The sequence below is a fragment of the Sylvia atricapilla genome, chromosome 12 (genome assembly GCF_009819655.1).
Source record: "Sylvia atricapilla isolate bSylAtr1 chromosome 12, bSylAtr1.pri, whole genome shotgun sequence".
NCBI lineage: Eukaryota > Metazoa > Chordata > Aves > Passeriformes > Sylviidae > Sylvia > Sylvia atricapilla.
Genome location: NC_089151.1, coordinates 9903466 through 9923386, shown reverse-complemented (window position 1 = coordinate 9923386; position 19921 = coordinate 9903466). Strand labels below are relative to the sequence as shown.

The following is a 19921-nucleotide window of genomic DNA, read 5'->3' as shown; positions in this document are numbered from 1 at the left end:
TTACTACCACAGTTTTCCTCCAAGAGGAAATACATTATTAAACAAGAAAAAAGAAAGCATCTTCAACCTCAGTAAAGCAGCCTAGTGTTAATGGCAGCAATGACATGGCAAGGCTTCTACCAGAGTTTTATTTGGTATTCTTAATTATAAATCCTCCACAGCTTCCAAGATCCAAATTCCTTCCAAAAGGTTGGGATTTAGATGTGAGCTTATTGCCTATTCTTATCTGATTATTATTTTTTAAAACTAGAATTCTTTTGGGTTTGGACTGGCCTTTATTTTCAGTATTTACAGAGCCTATAACAACAGGGGCCAAACCCCACCAAAATACAAATAATAATTTATTCCTCAAGAAACCTGACCTTTCCATGTCCATTTTTGGAAGCTGCATTATCAAGTATATCTGCCAAGAAACAGAACCCAGAAAATAGGTCCTACAAACTGTATACCAGAATCAGAAAATTACATTGTATGATAATGAACTAGCACAGTTAAGGAAGCATCAGCACTGCCTTAGTGGTTCCTAAAAGTAAAAAACTGAATTAGTGTGCCATCAGAGCTGTGCTATTATACCACAGAAACACAGCACAAAGCTTCCAGCACTTCTCTGTTCCTGGCCCCAGACTCGTTCCCGTAAGAAGATTGTGCCCTGCTGCTGCCTCTGTAGCTCTGACCCATTTTCTCCTTCTCCCTGTAGGGTCTGGAACAAAGTTTTGCTGAGATCAATGCAGAAGAAGGGAGAAAGAATGAGGATAAGAGAAAATAGGGAGAAGTATAACAAAAATAACATGAGAGTCATCTGTGGTCAATGTTAATTATTAATTGATTGAGAAAAAGAATGCTGAAGTGCTGTCCCTGCATTAAACCCTGCTTATGCCTCCTTACAGACACTCAGATCAAGAGCTGGAGGGATGAAGCACATAGGAAAGGGGGATGTTGAAGACAACTGCAGCAATTCTGTACCAAAAAAAAAAGCAGACAACCTAGACACTGACCTAGATGTTGGAAAACACGGATAGTTTTACTTTCAGTAGCCCTCTCCCTGATGAAGTTATTGACCAATATACCAACTTCATTTGCTTCTATCTTATTTTTTCTCTTCTAGTCTTGCTAAATCAGCATATACTGATATAACCATGTAAACAGTATTCCTTTAATGTAGAATTTTGACCTAGGGTCTCCTAGAGCACCGTCCTGATAAAGAAAAAAAAAGATGTAGGAAGAAGCTTCCCACTCTCAAACAACTCATCTTCCCATCCTCAGACTCTGCCATGATTTCCTTCCTCCTTGTTCATTTATTGAAAGGGCTCCTGTGCTATCTGGAGATCAGAGTCCAGCAAATACACTCACCTATTCCTTCTAAATAAACAAGCCAACACTTAGCTGCCAGCACACAGAGTCCTAACAAAGCAGTACCTAACCCCTATCTTCTTTTTTTTTTTTTTTTTTTTTTTTTCTCTCTGACAAAGAAAAATAAGACAAGAAAACAGGAGAATCCATGTTTCTCAACTTCCTCTGAAAGTCTTGAGTCTAGCTCTGCTCACTTGCATGAGACTGCCTTAGCTCAGAACCCTCCCTGGAAGGACTGGGAGCCTGGCTGGAGCTGGGCTCAGGCAAACCACGCCGCTGTGGGGCACAGCAGGAGCATTCAGATGTATCCTCAACACAGAAAAATATCTCTCACTTTCTGAAGATTTTCATGCTGCAATTTCTTGGTGTCCAAGTGTATATTTCCTTGTAGTTAAAGTCCAAAATTATCACAGAACATTCTTTGTGAGGCATTATATTCTGAATGTCTCATGGTGATTAATCTTCCAGCATCACTACTTTGTCAGTACATAAACAAAAACTTAAGGTTCAGCTGGCCAAAGTAACATCATATTTTTTTTAATTATATAATTTTATGTTTAGACATTTCTATGCTTATGTTTGCTGAGATGCAAGAAAAATACTTTGATTAAGAGCAGCTTAAAAATTAAAAAATCACAGCAAGGAAGGATGACTGTGTGTTTACCTGCTGGTTACATCTCAGCTCATTTATTTGAAATGAAGCAAGAAACCACCGATTCTTCTAATCTATGTCTAGCTTTAAAATCAGAATTTTCATTCCCTTTTCTTTTGCATCAGATTCCTCCCTGCTGAGGACAAGACACAACCAGACAAAATTTTCTTATTAGCTTCAGCAAATCTGCATGGAATTAGTAGGTCACTAAAGTTTCAGTTCCTGGAAGTGGCAGAGACAGAAGGAGCCTGGTGTGCAAGAGGGTGGCTGTCAGAGGAATGCCACACGCAGAGCCACGTTCTAGTATCAGTTCTATTCATTGGTGCCACAGCAAGATCTTAACTAAAACATTACCTTAACAACATTGCCTAAACTTTGACCGCTTGTCTTTGCATCCAGACCTGACCTTTAGCATTGCTATTCACAAGTCTCAAGTATACGCTTTATATCAGCGTATACTCAGCAAATTTGCTGAGCCGTTCAGGAAGTTTGGATCTCCCTCATTTTCAAAGCCGGTTTCCTTAATTTCTGTGGGAAGCTACTGAGCTCTGTTCTTTCTGGAGGCCTGAGAGTTTGATGGGATGAAGAGCCCAGCCCCACGGCAGGACCCGCTCCGCTGACCCGGCCCCGGGCTCCGCAGCAGCGGCTGCAGCACGGACCGCGGCTCGGCGCCGTGCCCGCCTTCCCAGCGCATCCAGCGGGGAGGCACATCCAGCAGATGGAGCTTCAGGGCAACCCAAAGGCCGCTCTCCGCCTGTCCAGCCGCGGATTCACGGAGAGTCGCCTTTGCCTGAGTGCCCGCAGCCAGCCGGGCGAGGCTCCCTGCCACAGCGCCCCGCGCTCGGAGCCGATTTTCCCTCTGAAGAGCCCAGCGACACCCGAGCCCATCCCCAGGGCACCTGTGCTCCTGCTCTGCGGGACACCGGGAACGCGGCCGGCTCCAGCGGCCCCGCCCGGGCCGAGCGCCTCCGGGCGCCCCTTCCTCGGCGAGCACACGGCCAATTCCATACAGGCACACCCAAAGCACAAGACACGTGCGAGTTTGAGTTCACTTTGCTAGAGCTGCACCTAAAGCAATAATTCAAATATTTTTTTAATATATGTTTTCATTCTTTGCAAAACAGGGTTAATTCCTAATGAAATGATTTTGTCCAGAAATGGAGAAATGGAATTAGGAGTTGAGTAACAACAGGGAAATCCTGTCTTCTACTGCCCTGCAGTATTTCCAGCTACATTAAATACATACACAAGTTTATTTGAAGTTGCTCTCATCACCTTGTAAAGTTTTCCTCTGACTTTTCAAAAAACATTTTAACTAGAAAAGTACGTTGTTCTTCATTTTACAGCCTTCTCCTCCTCCAATACCTCTGCATTTGCTAATGTTCAGGCACTGAGTGACTCCAGAACGGAATTTACTGTCTCCTGCATTACTGGCCAACATTTTGGGCTTGCCTGCTTCAGTACGCATTCACATGCACACTGCACTCCAAAAACCTCAGCTGCTCAGTGTAATGTGGTTGTTATGCAGCCTTCCCTGTGAATCCTTGAGCTGAACAGCAGAAATGGATACAGGTACATCTGTGGTTCACCTGTTGTTTTCAGGGATGAATGATTGTAGATGTACAAATTAACACAGAGGCAGTTAATTATAATTTTCTGATTCTCATACAGAAAATGCAACCCCTCCTTCACGTTCCCCAACACTCCCCAGGGCTCTGCTGATTTGGAAATCCATAGCCAGTGCACTTCGAGAAATCCAGTGTCCATAGTCTCTACCATATTTAGGACATAAAAGTTAACTTGTTTTACTTAGAGTTGCTTTTTTCCAAGTCCACCTTCCTTCAATTCAGCTTCTTGCTTCTAACCTTTCAGCTTATCAGCATTGATTTATTTAATATAAAGTAGTGAGGTTACCTTAGATCAATTATACCTTTTTTCTGTGCAATTTCCAATGCTTAATACATCTGTTACTGCTCAGCCGCAGGGACAACTTGTCCAGCTGGATCCTAAATTATTTCAATCCTTAATTCAATTGTATTTTTGCCACAGCCCAGCCAATGAGCATAATTCTTTTATGGCTAAGAAGCCTCTTTAGAAATAATCCAATAGCCCATATTAAAATATAGGTCATTGTGAAAACTGCCAAGTGCCTGACTTGTCATAACTTTGAGGACAGGCTCTGAGTCTCCTTTGGCATTGCTGATTCTTTCAGTGCTTGGAGGCTTAATTTTAAAACAATCAGTTCAACAAAAACAATTTACTTAGAACTGTCCAAACTACTCAATGTTAGCTGGGAAGCTAAATTGCTACTTGGTAATTCTACAACTTGGATGAATGCTACAACTAAGGGCAATTGGAGGTCTCCAAGTATTAAATCAGTTCACAACTTGATGTGCCTGTTGCTATAGAACTGCAAAGGTTTTGGACAGCAAAAGCAAATGAAGTACACCCAAATTTCATACACGAGGTGAAGACACCTGTAAGATGAATGTGTAAACTTTCATAAGGCAAAACACAAAAATTCTTAAGCTTTGTGGAGAAACTATTTTTCACTCTTCAACTAACATCCATTATGTGACTTGAATCCTTTCAAAAGTTTATATTTTTAGATAATCAATTTCTTCTTAAGGGAAATAAATAATTGGTCTTTTTCAGTGTTTTTGAGGACACTTATTAATTAGCTACTGGATTTTTGTCTTTCTGTCTCAAAGACATGGAATCACAGTATCAAAAGCTTAAGGAAATGAGTTACCTTAGGACCACTAACAGCCACAATGCTCCTTTCTCTCAAGTAACACCAATTCATCTTAGGTCCTTGCTTCTAGGTAGATAGGATGAATCTAACTTTTTTCTGTCCTTGTGGATGTCCAGCACCTAGCACAACAGAATTTTGATTTGGATATAGCCACAGTGGGAACCTTGGGCAACGGCAGTGTGAACCTCTACTTGCATGCCTTCTCTTAGTGAAAAAGCAACTTTATGTAGCATAATTTGATTGTTTCTGGGCAGTCTTAGAAAACAAGAATTCTCAAAAATGAGAAACAGAACTTAGATAAGTGAGGCTTTCATTTCCACATCTCCTTTCCACATATCATTCTCACTGGCCACAGAGAGTTCTGTTTCTGTACCAAATGAAGAAATTTGATCCCAAATATTAGGCCCAGTAGAAAGCACCAACCATTAATAATTTAAATGTTTTCTCTCTTTCTTTGGACTTTATTGTAATCAGTAAAATAGGTTTGCATTTGGAAAAATAATTCATCCCATTGTGCCTTCAGATAGAAGTGCATGATCCCTGGTTAGCTTAATGAGGCTACATAAAGATTGGCTTTGAATGTTCAATGATCAGTATAATACACAATAGATTTCAGCTCAATAGCCTGTACTAAGGTACTTTTTTTTAGTTAAGAAAGATATAAGCTAATTCTCTGTTGTTTTTTGGTTGTTTTTTTTATTTTTCAGCCTGCACAATTGGACATATTTTATTTGCTGTTCAAGCAGCGGTATCAGCAAGAGACTGGCAGCAAAAGAAAGGACAGGTCCTCCAAGCAAGTAAGAACAGATTGCTTCTGGCTTTTTGTTTAGTCTTTTCAACAGGAGTAAAATAATACCCAGCACCTTGCTATCAGCAGTGCAGTGAAAAAAATCATCTTGGGATCATATGAAATTCAGAAAATTCTTACATCACTAGATATTTTGAGTCATCTCACAGTCTAGCTTTGGACACCAAAGCAAACTGTCTTCTTCAGGGTCTGCAGAAATTACAGAAATGATGTTTTAGGCAGATGCAAATAATGCTATGACCACATGGAGTTCCCAAGTTAAAACACTTTTCAAGAACTCTACCCACAGGTGTATAAGCACAGAAAACTCCTACATGCGAAAAGAGCTTCCCAAAGGAAGACAGATCAATCTGGCACCTTTTTCTCATAACTGCCTTTTATAAAAGCAAGGAGAATGGGGTAGATATTAATCTATCACGACTTCACAAAAGTAGCTATTACGATGACATTTGTAATTGTTAGTCTGAGCAGAAGATGTGGAGATAAATAGAATTGTTAAGACAGGAAAGGAACTGACTAAAGAGGATATAATACTATGTTGTGCTATAAGGATAATTACAGGCTTGGAGTGAGATTACCCATCTTGAAATATCTGTTAGTGGGAATGATCTTATTAAATATTTGCATTAATAATATGCACCCAAAAGTTTGTGTTTGCTAATGAAATTTGGAGATGATGAAGTTGGCAGGCAACATTTAATCAGTGAAGAACGGGACTCACACAGGGAAAAAAAAAGGAAATCTAGCGTAATAAAGATGAGATGGAAGCAAACAGAATAAAATGGTAGACCTGGTCTTGAAGAATTAGAGAAGTGACGGAGAAGAATGACTTGGGTGTTTATAGCATATCTGTGGACAAACATTTAGTACAGATGTGAAAAAGGCAAGTGAGATCCCCTTCTCATTTAAATCTTGGCTCGTAGTCTTGGAAAATATTTCTACTTCACTAAATTCTGGTAAGACTTCATCTAAAATCTAGGCCATTTTTGCTCAAGAAAGGTCTGTTCCAAGGGAATAGGGAAAGATTACACAGATATATATAACCTGGTGAACCCAGAGGAAGGACTACAGCAGAGCCAACTGCACTGGTTCTCCTGTTGTTAAAGCAGAGACAAGGTCAGTGTGTGCCCTGGCACCCTTTGGACCCTGCAGCCACTTCTCTCTTGCACAAGCCAAGATAAGGGAGGAGGATGGAGTGCACCTCCTGCACAGTCAGACTGAAACTGGGAGTGCTCCCAGTTCCACCCCACTTACACACAGCTTTGTAAATCGCTCTCATACAACCATCTCTGAGACAGAATAAGCCTGATGCTAAAGCAGCAGCAGGAGATAGTGGTCCAAAACAGGTAGCAAGAAAGAATACACTGAAGCTGAAACTTAACTACTGTGTGAAATGTTCCAAAGAAGATCTATATCTTTAAAGGACACCAAGTGCTAGTCAGCTGGAAAGAGGCCAAAGGGAGGTGAAAAAGTTATGCCTATAGAGAAGGGCAGTGGTGTAATTATGACGGATAAAACTCCAGGACTTCATCCTCTCCACACACACATATTCTGTAAAATTACAGAGATGCCAGGGGATAGCTTTCTTGGGTGACACTGATGGGCTTGTGAGGGTCATATGATGCCGGAGACAGCAGGTCCCAGGTAAAACAAGCTTTGAAGGTGTGTGTTTGGGATAATCTCAAGCAATTTGATGAGGAAGTTACAAAAGGTGCTACCATGAGAAACAGGTAGAAGCTTGTCTTCCCCTAGAACTTGACATCCTTGCATGAACAGAATACCAAAATACCGTGAAGTGTGTCTGTAATATTTATTTTCAGTCTGAAGACAGTTTGTAACATGAAAGACACAGTCAAAATGCAAGGTTGGACCAACCCAAACAAGCTCTTCTCAGTGTAAGCGATGCATTTCTTTAGCTCTAGGGAAGAGATACTATGACAGTAGCCTGCTAACAATAATTCATGGAAGTTTTAAATACTAAGTAAACATTACGTTTGGAATGGCATTGTGATTTTAGAGTCACTGTGAAACAAACCTGCCCAACCCACTCTTGAAAGTCCAAGAAGCTGGGGCTGATGTATCTACTGTCATTAAAAGACGTCCAGTATAGTCTATGGCATGGCATCCTTTACCTGCTAACCTAGAAAGATGGGCACCCCTGCCAAAGCCATGTTCCTATCACTGTGAAATCCTTTTAACATTGATTTAGTCAGAAGGATTTGTTCCCAGTTCCTGCAGCAACTGGCTATTCCCCAAGTTTCTTCTATTACAGAATAACCAAACCTAACTTCATTCAACTTGTGCACTTTGTTTGAAAAATGTTTAGTCTTTCAGTGGTGATGAGCCTCAAGGCCAGAATGAGTTTCTGTGGATGTACCAGGACATGAAATTAAATACTTGGTGTATATATCCATTGCCTCTTTTCCTCTTTCCATTGTATCTTGGATTATAATAAGAAACTGATGTCCCGAGTCCTCAAGTCTGAAGCAACTTTGTCATACAAATCTACTCATAAAAAAAATATCCCAAACCCCAAGTCTTTAGCTCTCATTGCATTCACTGCTTTGATAGCTAGAACTCTTTTCATTTTCCCACTAAATTTATTGTGATTTCTTTGGTTTAAATAGTGGTGGGGGTTTTTTCTCAGTGACATTTACCTCAATTTACTTATAAAACAATTATATCCTCTCTCAGTTACTGTTTTGTTTGGCTCAAATGCCAAGCTCTTGCACCAAGTGTATCAGACATTTCAGGAAGCAAGACTCTTACAAACACACCAACTGTAAAGTGCAAATTCCAGCATATTTGAACACTGTTTGATACCACCCTTCTCAAAAGATGTTCCTAGGTTCATTGGAAGGACTGTGGAGGGCTGTGCTGCCAGCACTGGAGAATTCCAGCCCTGCTGCCAACAAGCACAGTGAGCCTTCACACCACCAGCAAATGGAGCTCTGAAAGCACACACAGAATTGCTCATTGGGGCTTTTTCTTCTTAGACACTAATGTGTGAGTGTCAGCCTCAGTTTACTGTTACAGCACACAGTATATTCTCCCATACATTGGGAGACAAGACAAGAATGACAGACAAGAATTTGAATAATTGATGACTAACCTAGCAATACCTATTTTCTGAAATAAATTACAACCTATTTCCCAGCCAACAGTGGCATATCACTAACACCCTGCCATCTCGTCTGGCCCCATTGAGGCTTCTAAATACAATATTCTCTTCTCTGACTTCAACTCTACCTACTGTCAGGGTACATTAGGCATAACAAGATCCAGACAGATTCAAGATTAAGCAACTTTTTCATAAAATCCAATTGAGGAGTTTCTTACCTTGAGGGTGCAGCAGATATTACATTAACCAGACTGTGCACACTTTCCATGCAAGAACTAAAGGCATATATATATATGCAGAGTGACTTAATTCTCTTAGAAAATAAGCGGGGGCTTTCTAGCTTCCTCCCACCATAGACATCATGATCAAGCTCAGCTAATTGAGACCTTGTGGGGAAAAGGGTGTTCCTGAGCAAGGCCTTATTTTTCCAGAAGCAATACAGGAGTGCCACTGTCTAGCGTAGGAAGTCTGTGCAGATCATTAAGGCAGTAATAGTCACGTGGAGAGAGGGGAACCAGGTTTAAAAAGCTCCTTACTGGCAAGGCTATACCTTCAGCTCCCAGAGAGACTGCAGTCCCTGAGTGGTGGAACCGAGAAGGAGCAATCCCCCTTCAGTCATCATCCCCGTCCCTGTAGGTACCAGGGAATGGGACAGAGACACCCCCAGTGCTGTCTGGTGAGTTTATCAACAAGACACCTCCAGGTGTGCAGCTGAGAGCAGAGGCTGCCTTTATGTCTGAAACAGGTGTCCTTCATTTGCTGTGGGAGGATGGGGGTGCAGACACACCAGCTCAGGCGGGCCGGGCATATTTGGGGGTAGTGCATGGAACAGGGTTTGTGTTTGGTGTATTTGGGGCATGTGGTGCAGTGACTGATGGGCGGTACGAGGAGGAGGCAGCAGCGCAGCTGCGCAAGAACACGATCCCGTGGGCTGCACTGCACAGGAAAACTGCAACTGCTCACAGGGCACCACGGGATAGTCACACAGACTTCAGCACGTATGGCATGGAGTGTCAAAAAGAAGAGAAAAAGGTCTCGTGTGGCATATTGGAAAGAGATGAGGACAGGAAATCACAGAGTAACCAGAAGAGAACATATGAGCTGCATGGTCTAAGCACCTAAGTGCTCTGGAACAGTGTAGCCACTGCTCAAATACTTCACACAAATGAAGGATTTAGGATTCAGGTCAGAGCTTGGATGTTAGAACTTGAATCAAGCGTGTTTTTGTGAAGGCAGAAAATCTGTCTGTTGTCACTAGCTGTCTTGCTAGCATCTTTGTAGCCTAAAGGGAGATGGGGAGGATGCCAATATGTGAACTTTAACTCTGAGGTGATACTTTTTTTCACATTCTAAGTTTGAAGAGAAATCTGGTACTTTTTATGAACCCTGACTAGCGCCTCTTTATGTATTACAATACATGTAATACTGTTTTATCAGCCCTAGCAGAGTAAATAAGTATGGTAGGCTGTAACACCTTTGAGAATCCTCTGTGACTTGCCCTGCTCTCAATGATGCCAGGCAGAAAGGAAGTTGTTTAGTACTGGGGAGGGAGAGCTGTTTTCTGTCTTTTGTGGACAAATTTTATTCCCTTAACTGACACGGAATGTAGAGTTACTATTCACAGCTGTAACAAGAAGAGTCCCTGAAAAGTCCTTTCTGCAGCTGTCTTTAGCCAACTTCTGGCACCAATCACTGTTCTGCCAGATATTTTTTTGCCCATTTTACATATAAAAGACTCGAGTTCCATTTGGGATAGCAGCAAATAGCTAATGTCCCACAAATGCCTCAACCTGACAACTGAATTCTACCAGCCTCACGCTTGCCATGAAAGAAGAAGCTGAGCATCCATCAGCCCCGGCAATGGAGCATTAGCAGTGTCCAGCTCTGCCATGCAGCCTGCATCCCACGGGGTTCGGATGTCAAAAGCCAAAATTCGGCTGTTTAACTAAAGCCACACTAGAGGACAGGGGAGATCAGCCGAGAAAGAAGGGAAGTGGGCAATCTGAGCAGGCTGTACCTGTTGCCCGCTAACAGGGGCTGGACTAGGGATGCGTGTTTTGCCTGGAGGGAAGCAGCCGCTCCGAGCGTAGTCTGTGGCAGGACGGAGCCGACCTGAGTAACTCGGCGGGAGCCAGGGCCGGTGCGGGACTCCGGGCCGTACGGGACTCACGCCGTGCGGAGCTCCCGGCGGTGCGGGCTCCGGGCAGTGCGGGCTCCGGGCCGTGCGGGCTCCGGGCAGTGCGGGCTCCGGGCCGTGCGGGGCTCCGGGCAGTGCGGGCTCCGGGCCGTGCGGGCTCCGGGCAGTGCGGGGCTCCGGGCAGTGCGGGCTCCGGGCCGTGCGGGCTCCGGGCAGTGCGGGCTCCGGGCAGTGCGGGGCTCCGGGCAGTGCGGGGCTCCGGGCCGTGCGGGCTCCGGGCAGTGCGTGCTCCGGGCAGTGCGTGCTCCGGGCAGTGCGGGCTCCGGGCAGTGCGTGCTCCGGGCAGTGCGGAGCTCCGGGCCGTGCGGGCTCCGGGCAGTGCGGGCTCCGGGCCGTGCGGGGCTCCGGGCAGTGCGGGCTCCGGGCCGTGCGGGCTCCGGGCAGTGCGGGCTCCGGGCAGTGCGGGCTCCGGGCCGTGCGGGCTCCGGGCAGTGCGGGCTCCGGGCCGTGCGGGGCTCCGGGCAGTGCGGGCTCCGGGCCGTGCGGGCTCCGGGCAGTGCGGGGCTCCGGGCCGTGCGGGCTCCGGGCCGTGCGGGCTCCGGGCAGTGCGGGCTCCGGGCAGTGCGGGGCTCCGGGCAGTGCGGGGCTCCGGGCCGTGCGGGCTCCGGGCCGTGCGTGCTCCGGGCAGTGCGGGCTCCGGGCAGTGCGGGCTCCGGGCAGTGTGGGACTCCGGGCCGTACGGGACTCCGGGCCGTGCGGAGCTCCCGGCGGTGCGGGCTCCGGGCAGTGCGGGCTCCGGGCCGTGCGGGCTCCGGGCAGTGCGGGCTCCGGGCCGTGCGGGGCTCCGGGCAGTGCGGAGCTCCGGGCCGTGCGGGCTCCGGGCAGTGCGGGGCTCCGGGCAGTGCGGGCTCCGGGCCGTGCGGGCTCCGGGCAGTGCGGGCTCCGGGCAGTGCGGGGCTCCGGGCAGTGCGGGGCTCCGGGCCGTGCGGGCTCCGGGCAGTGCGTGCTCCGGGCAGTGCGGGCTCCGGGCAGTGCGGGCTCCGGGCAGTGTGGGACTCCGGGCCGTACGGGACTCCGGGCCGTGCGGAGCTCCCGGCGGTGCATGCTCCGGGCAGTGCGGGCTCCGGGCCGTGCGGGCTCCGGGCAGTGCGGGGCTCCGGGCAGTGCGGGCTCCGGGCCGTGCGGGCTCCGGGCAGTGCGGGCTCCGGGCAGTGCGGGGCTCCGGGCAGTGCGGGGCTCCGGGCCGTGCGGGCTCCGGGCAGTGCGTGCTCCGGGCAGTGCGGGCTCCGGGCAGTGCGGGCTCCGGGCAGTGTGGGACTCCGGGCCGTACGGGACTCCGGGCCGTGCGGAGCTCCCGGCGGTGCGGGCTCCGGGCAGTGCGGGCTCCGGGCCGTGCGGGCTCCGGGCAGTGCGGGCTCCGGGCCGTGCGGGGCTCCGGGCAGTGCGGAGCTCCGGGCCGTGCGGGCTCCGGGCAGTGCGGGGCTCCGGGCAGTGCGGGCTCCGGGCCGTGCGGGCTCCGGGCAGTGCGGGCTCCGGGCAGTGCGGGGCTCCGGGCAGTGCGGGGCTCCGGGCCGTGCGGGCTCCGGGCAGTGCGTGCTCCGGGCAGTGCGGGCTCCGGGCAGTGCGGGCTCCGGGCAGTGTGGGACTCCGGGCCGTACGGGACTCCGGGCCGTGCGGAGCTCCCGGCGGTGCATGCTCCGGGCAGTGCGGGCTCCGGGCAGTGCGGGATTCCCGGGCAGTGCGGGCTCCGGGCAGTGCGGAGCTCCCGGCGGTGCGGGGCTCCGGGCAGTGCGGGGCTCCGGGCAGTGCGGAGCTCCGGGCAGTGCGGGATTCCCGGGCAGTGCGGGCTCCGGGCAGTGCGGGCTCCGGGCAGTGCGGGATTCCCGGGCAGTGCGGGATTCCCGGGCAGTGCGGGGCTCCGGGCAGTGCGGGCTCCGGGCCGTGCGGGGGTCGGAGGTGGCGGGGCCGGGCGGCGGCCCCAGGTGCGGCCGCTCCCCGCGGAAGAAGGCGCGGGCAGCCCCGCTCCCCGGGGGCGCCCCGGCGGGCGCGGGCGCCGCGGTCCCCCCTCTCCCGCCTCATTTGCATGGCTCTTATTACGGCCGTGCCTCGCTCCCGCCGCGCTGACACCGCCGGGCTGAGCGCGGAGTCGCCTCCAGCGGGAAGCGCACTTTCGTTATCTGCGCGCCCGCGCCCCCTCCTCAGCTCGCTCTCTCTGGATGTTTAAGGCGAGGATGAACAAACAGGTCCAGCCCGAGCGCAAAGTGTCGGTGGTGGCCCCCTTGCCGGACCGCGCGGGGCCGCCGCCGCCGCCGAAGAAGGACGTGGAGCTGATCCTGGTGAAGGAGCACAACGGGGTGCAGTACACCAGCAGCAGCCTCCTGCCCGCCGCCCCCGCGCCGCGCTACGGCACCCAGGACAGGGAGACCTGGGGCAAGAAGATCGACTTCCTCCTCTCCGTCATCGGCTTCGCCGTGGACCTGGCCAACGTCTGGCGATTTCCATACCTCTGCTACAAAAATGGAGGGGGTAAGAGAACCAACCGCTTGCGAGGTTTTTTTCCCCCGGCCCTACAGCCCCAAGCCGCCCCGCCGCGAGGGCGGCATCCCGCTCCTCTCGGCGGAGTTTCTCGGGGACCGCCGGGGCCGGGGCTCGCCCCGCGCTGCCCGGGCGCGGTGCCGGGGGGCGAAGGGACGAGCGGCGGCACCGCCGCGCTCCGCAGCGCTCCCCGCTCCTCCCGGGCAGCACCGCTCGGCCCCTTCCCGGGAGTGACTGCTCGCACACTCCTCGAAGTTTAACTTAGTTTTTCAGTACAAGCGTATTTGCCTTCTGCTGCCACTCCAGGCTACTTAACACATTTTTTTCGTTCGCAAAAAATAGCACCAAGAAGGGGGGGGGGGGGGGGGGGTGAAGAAAGGCCAAACCAAAAACACTCAAGCAGAAAAACAGCATCTAGAAGAGCTAGTGCCAGACCCCTGAAAGGTTTCATGGGGGCAGTTTTAATGTAGGATCGTGATTTCTGCCCTCAGTTCTGCAGTGTGGGGGTTCTCCCCTCCTCCAAAGTAGATAGGATGCTTGTTACAAACAAAACCTCACCCCCTGCACAGTTTGGCGATGCCAGCAACCCAAAAAATTACATAAAGTAACTATAGTTGGCTCAGATTGTCTGGTATGTCTTCAGTAAGACCTTAACTCCATCATCCTCTTTCATCTCCCTGAAGTACGCTGTGCTGTCAGAGGTGACTCCAGACTGTGATGGAGTAACACCATCTGCAAGCCGGGCAGGTGCCTGGGGTGCTTTCAAATCACACACAGAAAGAACAGACCCTGCCTGGCAGATGGAGAACTGTGTTCTGAACCAGACGAGAAAGCACGTTCTGAAAGATAGTTAGGTATGTATATACTGATAGTGTGGTTGCCTGGTGATAAAGGCTAATAGTTCACACTTGTAACATAAAATAATTGCTTCCTGTGAAAATAGGAATGCAGGATGAATGGGAAAATCCCTATCAGATAACATGGAGTTATACCTGTCCTTGGAACGTAATAGGATGCTGGTGCTAATGAAACACTCAGTTGAGCTTGGTGCCTCCAAAACTTCTAAGAGGAGTCAGAAAACCTCTCTGCTCACCACCCAGACAGACTGAAGAAAGCAGTTAGTACTGAAAAATAACCTCCATCCTTATTTCGTTATGTCCAAAAATAGTCCTAGCCATCCACACTAGAGCAGCACAGTGCCTCAGGAAGCCAGCAGGCTCCCGCTGTGTCAGGTGCAGGTGTGGCAGCAGCATCATTCATACCACTCAGGACAGATGCACCATTGCCACATCACCACGTCATCTGGCAATTTCCAGGAAAAGAGATATATTCCCCTATCTTACTTTGCACAGGGTGACACCCAGAGTGCCTGAACTCTTTTGTATTCTAATTTGGGTCACTTAATTTCCTAACCTGCTTCCTTCATCATTTACTGCCAGCTCAGGCAGAGAAGGTAACAGTCTGCAAGTCTTGCATTTTGTTTAGCCACTATGTATTATCTTATGTCTGTTCAGCTACAAAAAAAATGGGTCTTCATTAGCATCTTCTGATTCAAATACTTCCAAATGGCAGTGAAGAGAAAGCCAAGAGGCACATTTCAGTGAAAAGTTTGCAGTAATTTTTCTGTATCATTGAGGTAAAATCAGACCTTTATGAGCAAAGGTATAGAGGCCCTTTGCTACCAAAGTCTACAGAGTGGCTGAGAACTGTTTACTGATACAGAGACCAAATCTTAAGGTTTTTTTCATCCATTGCCTCTCATGTTCGATATACATATCAGTTTTAGCCAGTAGAAACTCTTGTAAGAGTTTCAGGCTCTAAAAGTACTTTACTGAGTTTCAAGCCAACTCTGTCTCTTCTTTCTTTCAAATTGTGTTTGGGAGCTTATTTGCTTTATGCATAAACTTTCCTACAAGACCAAAAAAACATAAGGCAACAGGCAGAGCTGTGGGATATGTTGGGTTTTGTTGAGATCCTTCCAGTCAGAAATCGCAGATATTCTTAAATATCTTCCTCCCCCTACCACTGCTATTGCATGAGGGAACCTTTCTAGCACTAATTTAACTTTTGCTGCCTCAAAAGGATAACACAGTGGGTTTCATATAATTGCTATGTATCCCCATGCAGAAGTTGGTGTGTGGATGTAGACATGGGGAAAACTTAATTTAATTATCTTATTAATTTTTCTGGACTGCTAAGCAAACTAAAGGGATGAAATCGGAAGTTGTTTTTATACTTGTCTAGCATGTTCAGACTTAACCTATTAAAAAATTTACAGGATGCTCATACTAGGATTACAGTTTGCCTTTTGATATTTATAAGGAACTGCTAGGTAAAGAAGAAACCAACAGAACAGATGAAACTTGAATTGGATGGTATGCATTAAGTAAAGCAGTGGAAGATAAAAGGTTTCTTTTCCTCTTTCTCCTGCAGTTTCTCTTCCTTCTGAAAGCCTCGGCAATTTCTCAGCCTCAGTAACTTGACTGGAGCTGGCTTTGGACAGTCAAAGGTGTGGGTTATGAACACATTATTGACTGATTGATACATATTACAGTGCCCTAAGTCCTGGGTCAGCAAAAAGAAATTCTGCTATCCTAAAAAAGCTACACCCACAAAAGTTTTACAGATGTTCTTAGAAGTTGAACAATAAGGACACGGAAGTGGTAGAAAATGGCATATTGTTAAAAGAAAAAAGAAAAGTTAGGTGGTTGACATATGGACTATGTCCTAAAGCTGACTATGATTAATTCAAGATGCCTGCAGACACACTAAGGGCCTTTCCATGCTTGTAAAAGTAGGTGGCTCTCAAGAAAGGATGGAAACTTACAAGAGCTGAAAAGGAAAATATAAACACATACTGTATTCCCCCATTCAAAGTTGAATTTTATAAGGACGTGGATGTATATACACCCCCTTCTTTTTATTAGCCAGGTCCTGGAGTTTCTTTCCTTGATAAACTCCAGGGAAATTTTCTAGAAAAAACAGACATGGAGACTTTTGGGTTAGATCTGGAAGTTCCACTTATACAGAACTCTGATAGTTTACTTCAGTGAATTTTACTTACACAAGGCATACACCACCCAGTGGCAGCTGTACAGACATTTTTAATTAGGTAATTTTTAGACAGCACTGGTGGTGGCAACAAAAAGAAACATTTCTATTTTTACAAGCTCCCAGTAACAAAAAGCTAGACAGTAAGAAGCGTCCAGCAGAACTAAAATACTGAATGAGTAGCCAGAAACATCTGTGTTTTGGGAGTAGCCTGCTGAGAGACCCCAATGGGACTTCTGCACAAAGATAGATGGCAGAATGTAACCTTTCTGTAAACAATCGTAATTTTTGGAATCATTCTTCTGCTATTAAAAAAATCCCCAGTCTTGAGTAAGATCTAAAAATCTAGAGCATTTATTTTTCTATATCAGTTACCTATTTTCATAGGACTTGCCTGCCTTACAAGGGCAGAGACAGGTCCAGTGGCTGTATTGTAATATGAAACGTGCCACAGAAAGCTTACAGGACAGATTAGTATGAACAGACTGGAGAAGTTCTTGCCCTCACTGACTTCTTGGAAGCAGGACATGTCCACTGTGTGCTCTAAAGTATTTATCAGGTGATAGGGTAGGCTCTGTACAGATGGGGAAAATCTGCAAGCTCCTACTAAGTAGATATGGCAACACTCCAAAAGGGGGAATTCTCAAACATCACCTTGTCAGTCCAGCTGATCAAAAAAGACCACAACTTACATGTATGCAACTGCTGCTCACAGCACAGAGGAAGAGGACTGTCTGCAGCAGATGGAATACATTTTGTTCAGTGCATTTGTGAGAGTTGCAAAGGAGCAGGGCTTGTCACTGGAGAAATCATCAGCTATGGTCATTTCTACTGGCTAATCTTACAAGAGCTGTATCCTCATTATAACCTCTCTGGCAAGGCCACTTTTTTTGTTTTTTAATTATTTTAAAGAAAAAGATTCTCTAGCTGAATAACTCTCTGTAAGTGGTCTACATCAATGTACTCCAAAGAATTCTTTATAGCACAACCAACATTTTAATTGCTTTCCAGCTCTACAAGAGGCTATGGTGAATTAAAGAAATAGGCTACTATTAAAATGACACTCTCATCAAATTAAGGAAAGATTTATCCTGATATTTGGATTACATCTGAAATTTTACTGATGCCGAATGAAGTTGAGTAATGCCTACTATGATTAACTGAAGTGCTCACAGTGGGGGAGGATGATGCTCAGCCTTAGTTAACAAGCTATTGTAGTTTTTGTACAAGACACTTGCAGTATTAATGTTCATTTTTGTTTCCTGTTCCTGCATAGTCATAGGCAGAATGAATATTTCCCACTGAAATTTGGGGAAAAGGAATTTACCGACATAAAGTACTTCTTTTGTGAGCCAAAGTGTTTGCAAGGTCAGTCATGTTCAGGCTACTCATTAGGAAGCATGTAATTGTCGGATTAGTCACTGGAGACTTACTGTATCATAAGAATCAGATTAAGTTTTTAATGAATTTAAGAATAGCGGCAGATAAATGTTTTAACATTACTCTAGCTATCATAATGCACACTTTAAATCTCCCCTGCAGCAGTATTTTAAAGTGGCTTTAGACCACAGTATCTCCAGAAGAAATTGTTTGCTTCAACAAACAGTTTGCCAGCAATCAATACACTTCAGAAGTATCTTACAATTTATCCTAGTGCTCCCTGTTCTAGTCATAGTTCCATGAGCTGTAATACAGGACCGAGCAATCCACAGCACAGGAACCAAAGGCAGCATAAGCCAGACCCAAATATCCCTGGACAGGCCCAGCACAAAGTCAGGAGCCCAGAGCTGTCACACATGGAGAATGACACAGTGGAGCTGTCACCTCCCACGGGGCTGGGAGCCTGGCCACTGCACCACTTCACTGAGAGCAAACTGTGGTGCTGACTGCACACCTTGCCTTTCTACTACACACTGCCTCCTCAGTTTTGCAAAGTGTCTGCCACCAAATTTAATCACTATTTTTGGGAAGAATATACCCTGGCACTTCACAGTTCAAAGGTGGATGACCTTTGCCTTACAATATCAGAGTTTATAGTTCAAAATAGCATTGATGATGATAATAATAAATCAACTTTGAAGTAATCTCACTGCAAAGCCTACGCCAAGAGCTTGAGTCATCAGTCAATCAAAGCTCAGATGCAAATCTACTGATTTTGGTTTCCTAAAAAGGGGTTTTCAATTCCCATTAGCACATCAAACCACTGACCTCAGATAGATTAAAGTGTTATGCTGATCTCTTCACTGTGGCTGTGAGCTCTGGGTTCTCAGCCATAGAGTGACCTTAGGGACAATGCTCAGTTGTGTGGTGTGGCAGTACCTACTTTCCCAGATCCAGAGTCAGTGTCCAGCTCACAGAGGCTCTCTTCCCTTTCCAATTCCATCTATTCTCTTTCCCTTCCTCGATCTGCCACTGGTGCACGCAGGGCATGGATTCACCCAGGCTCTTCAGCACTGGAGTTCACATGCCAGTTGCCAGCTGCTTCTCTGAAATTCCCTGTTCTACTCAACATGTCTTGTTGGCTCCACAAAATAAATCTTCAGAACAGGCATTTCTGCAGGGTTATAAGATACTGCATCATACACCTACATCATTCACTACATATGCAGTATTAAGAACAGCTGAGAGGGAAGAACTGAATCTCTCACCTAAATCTTTCATCGATTGTAAACTTCTTGTATGATACCATGAAATAATGTGTAAGTGGCACACTGTATAGACTCTCAGCTAAATATCTCCCTGTGCAGAGATGTTATCTGCCCCTCAACAATTCTAGCAACTCTTGGCTTTACAAATTTATGAAGGTCTAGAAATACACCAGCATAGAAAGGTTTTAGATGAGATCCATGATATTTTGCTTGATGTTACACCTTAAGAGGACCATCCTGTGGCTGGGCAAGTATTGAGAACTGATCTAAAGGGAGGTCAAATCAATTACCAAAACTGATTTTTCAGCTTTACTGACAATAAAAGAACTGGTGTGGACTAGCTGAGAAAAGCAAAGATACATCTTTCCAAGTACGGTGGATGCACATTTTAAATACCACTTGAAATACTTTATTCTAAACTAAGAGGCAGAAAAGACTTCAAGAAGTAAACTTAGTTCTGTTTTTGAAAACTTAAAATCTCTGCTTAAGGTCTTCCCATCCCCTGCCTCCCCCCCAAGCCATCTTCATTCCTGTACATCCTTCTACATTCTGCCAAGGAACGGAAGTACTGAAGTATCCTAGCAAACCATTCCTGCACAAGTAAATTCTGCAAGTCACATTGGGGAGCCTTCAAAGCTCATAATAACTCCTTCTGAAACAAATACAGGACTTTCTTATGGTTTGACAGGGGTCCTGGGTTTGGATACTCATTCAATGCACGTGAGCTTCGTGTGTCTGCTTTTTCACTCACATCTTCTTAAGTTCTGGGGGCAATGGAAAATAGAAAGACCAAGTTAGGAGTGTAGCAGCCAAGAGCTCTTTTTTACTGAAGACACCAAAATGTCCTTAAAGAGACTGAGACAT

General features: G+C 46.8%; 2 protein-coding genes across 2 annotated transcripts in view; one reads left to right on the top strand and one right to left on the bottom strand.

Moving 5' to 3' along the window:
• Positions 1-2540: 2540 nt before the first annotated feature.
• LOC136366345 (basic proline-rich protein-like) lies at positions 2541-12908 on the bottom strand. Its single transcript, XM_066327328.1, has 2 exons — positions 10704-12908; positions 2541-2861 (listed from the first exon to the last, which is right to left on the bottom strand). The coding sequence occupies exons 1-2, from the start codon at positions 12906-12908 to the stop codon at positions 2541-2543; spliced, it is 2526 nt and encodes an 841-aa protein (XP_066183425.1).
• The window catches only part of SLC6A2 (solute carrier family 6 member 2), a 57186-nt gene continuing 50171 nt past the window's right edge, over positions 12907-19921 (top strand). Inside the window, 3 exon segments of the mRNA XM_066327854.1 lie at positions 12907-12955; positions 12958-13008; positions 13011-13349. Of these exon segments, the coding sequence (XP_066183951.1) occupies positions 12907-12955; positions 12958-13008; positions 13011-13349 (439 nt within the window).

Excerpts from the sequence above, each read along its gene's own strand:
- LOC136366345 (XM_066327328.1), bottom strand. The coding sequence starts at position 12,908 with ATGCAAATGAGGCGGGAGAGGGGGGACCGCGGCGCCCGCGCCCGCCGG. Across the intron at positions 2,862-10,703 it reads CCCCTGTTAGCGGGCAACAG|AGGGAAAATCGGCTCCGAGC; the intron begins GTACAGCCTGCT and ends TGGGCTCTTCAG.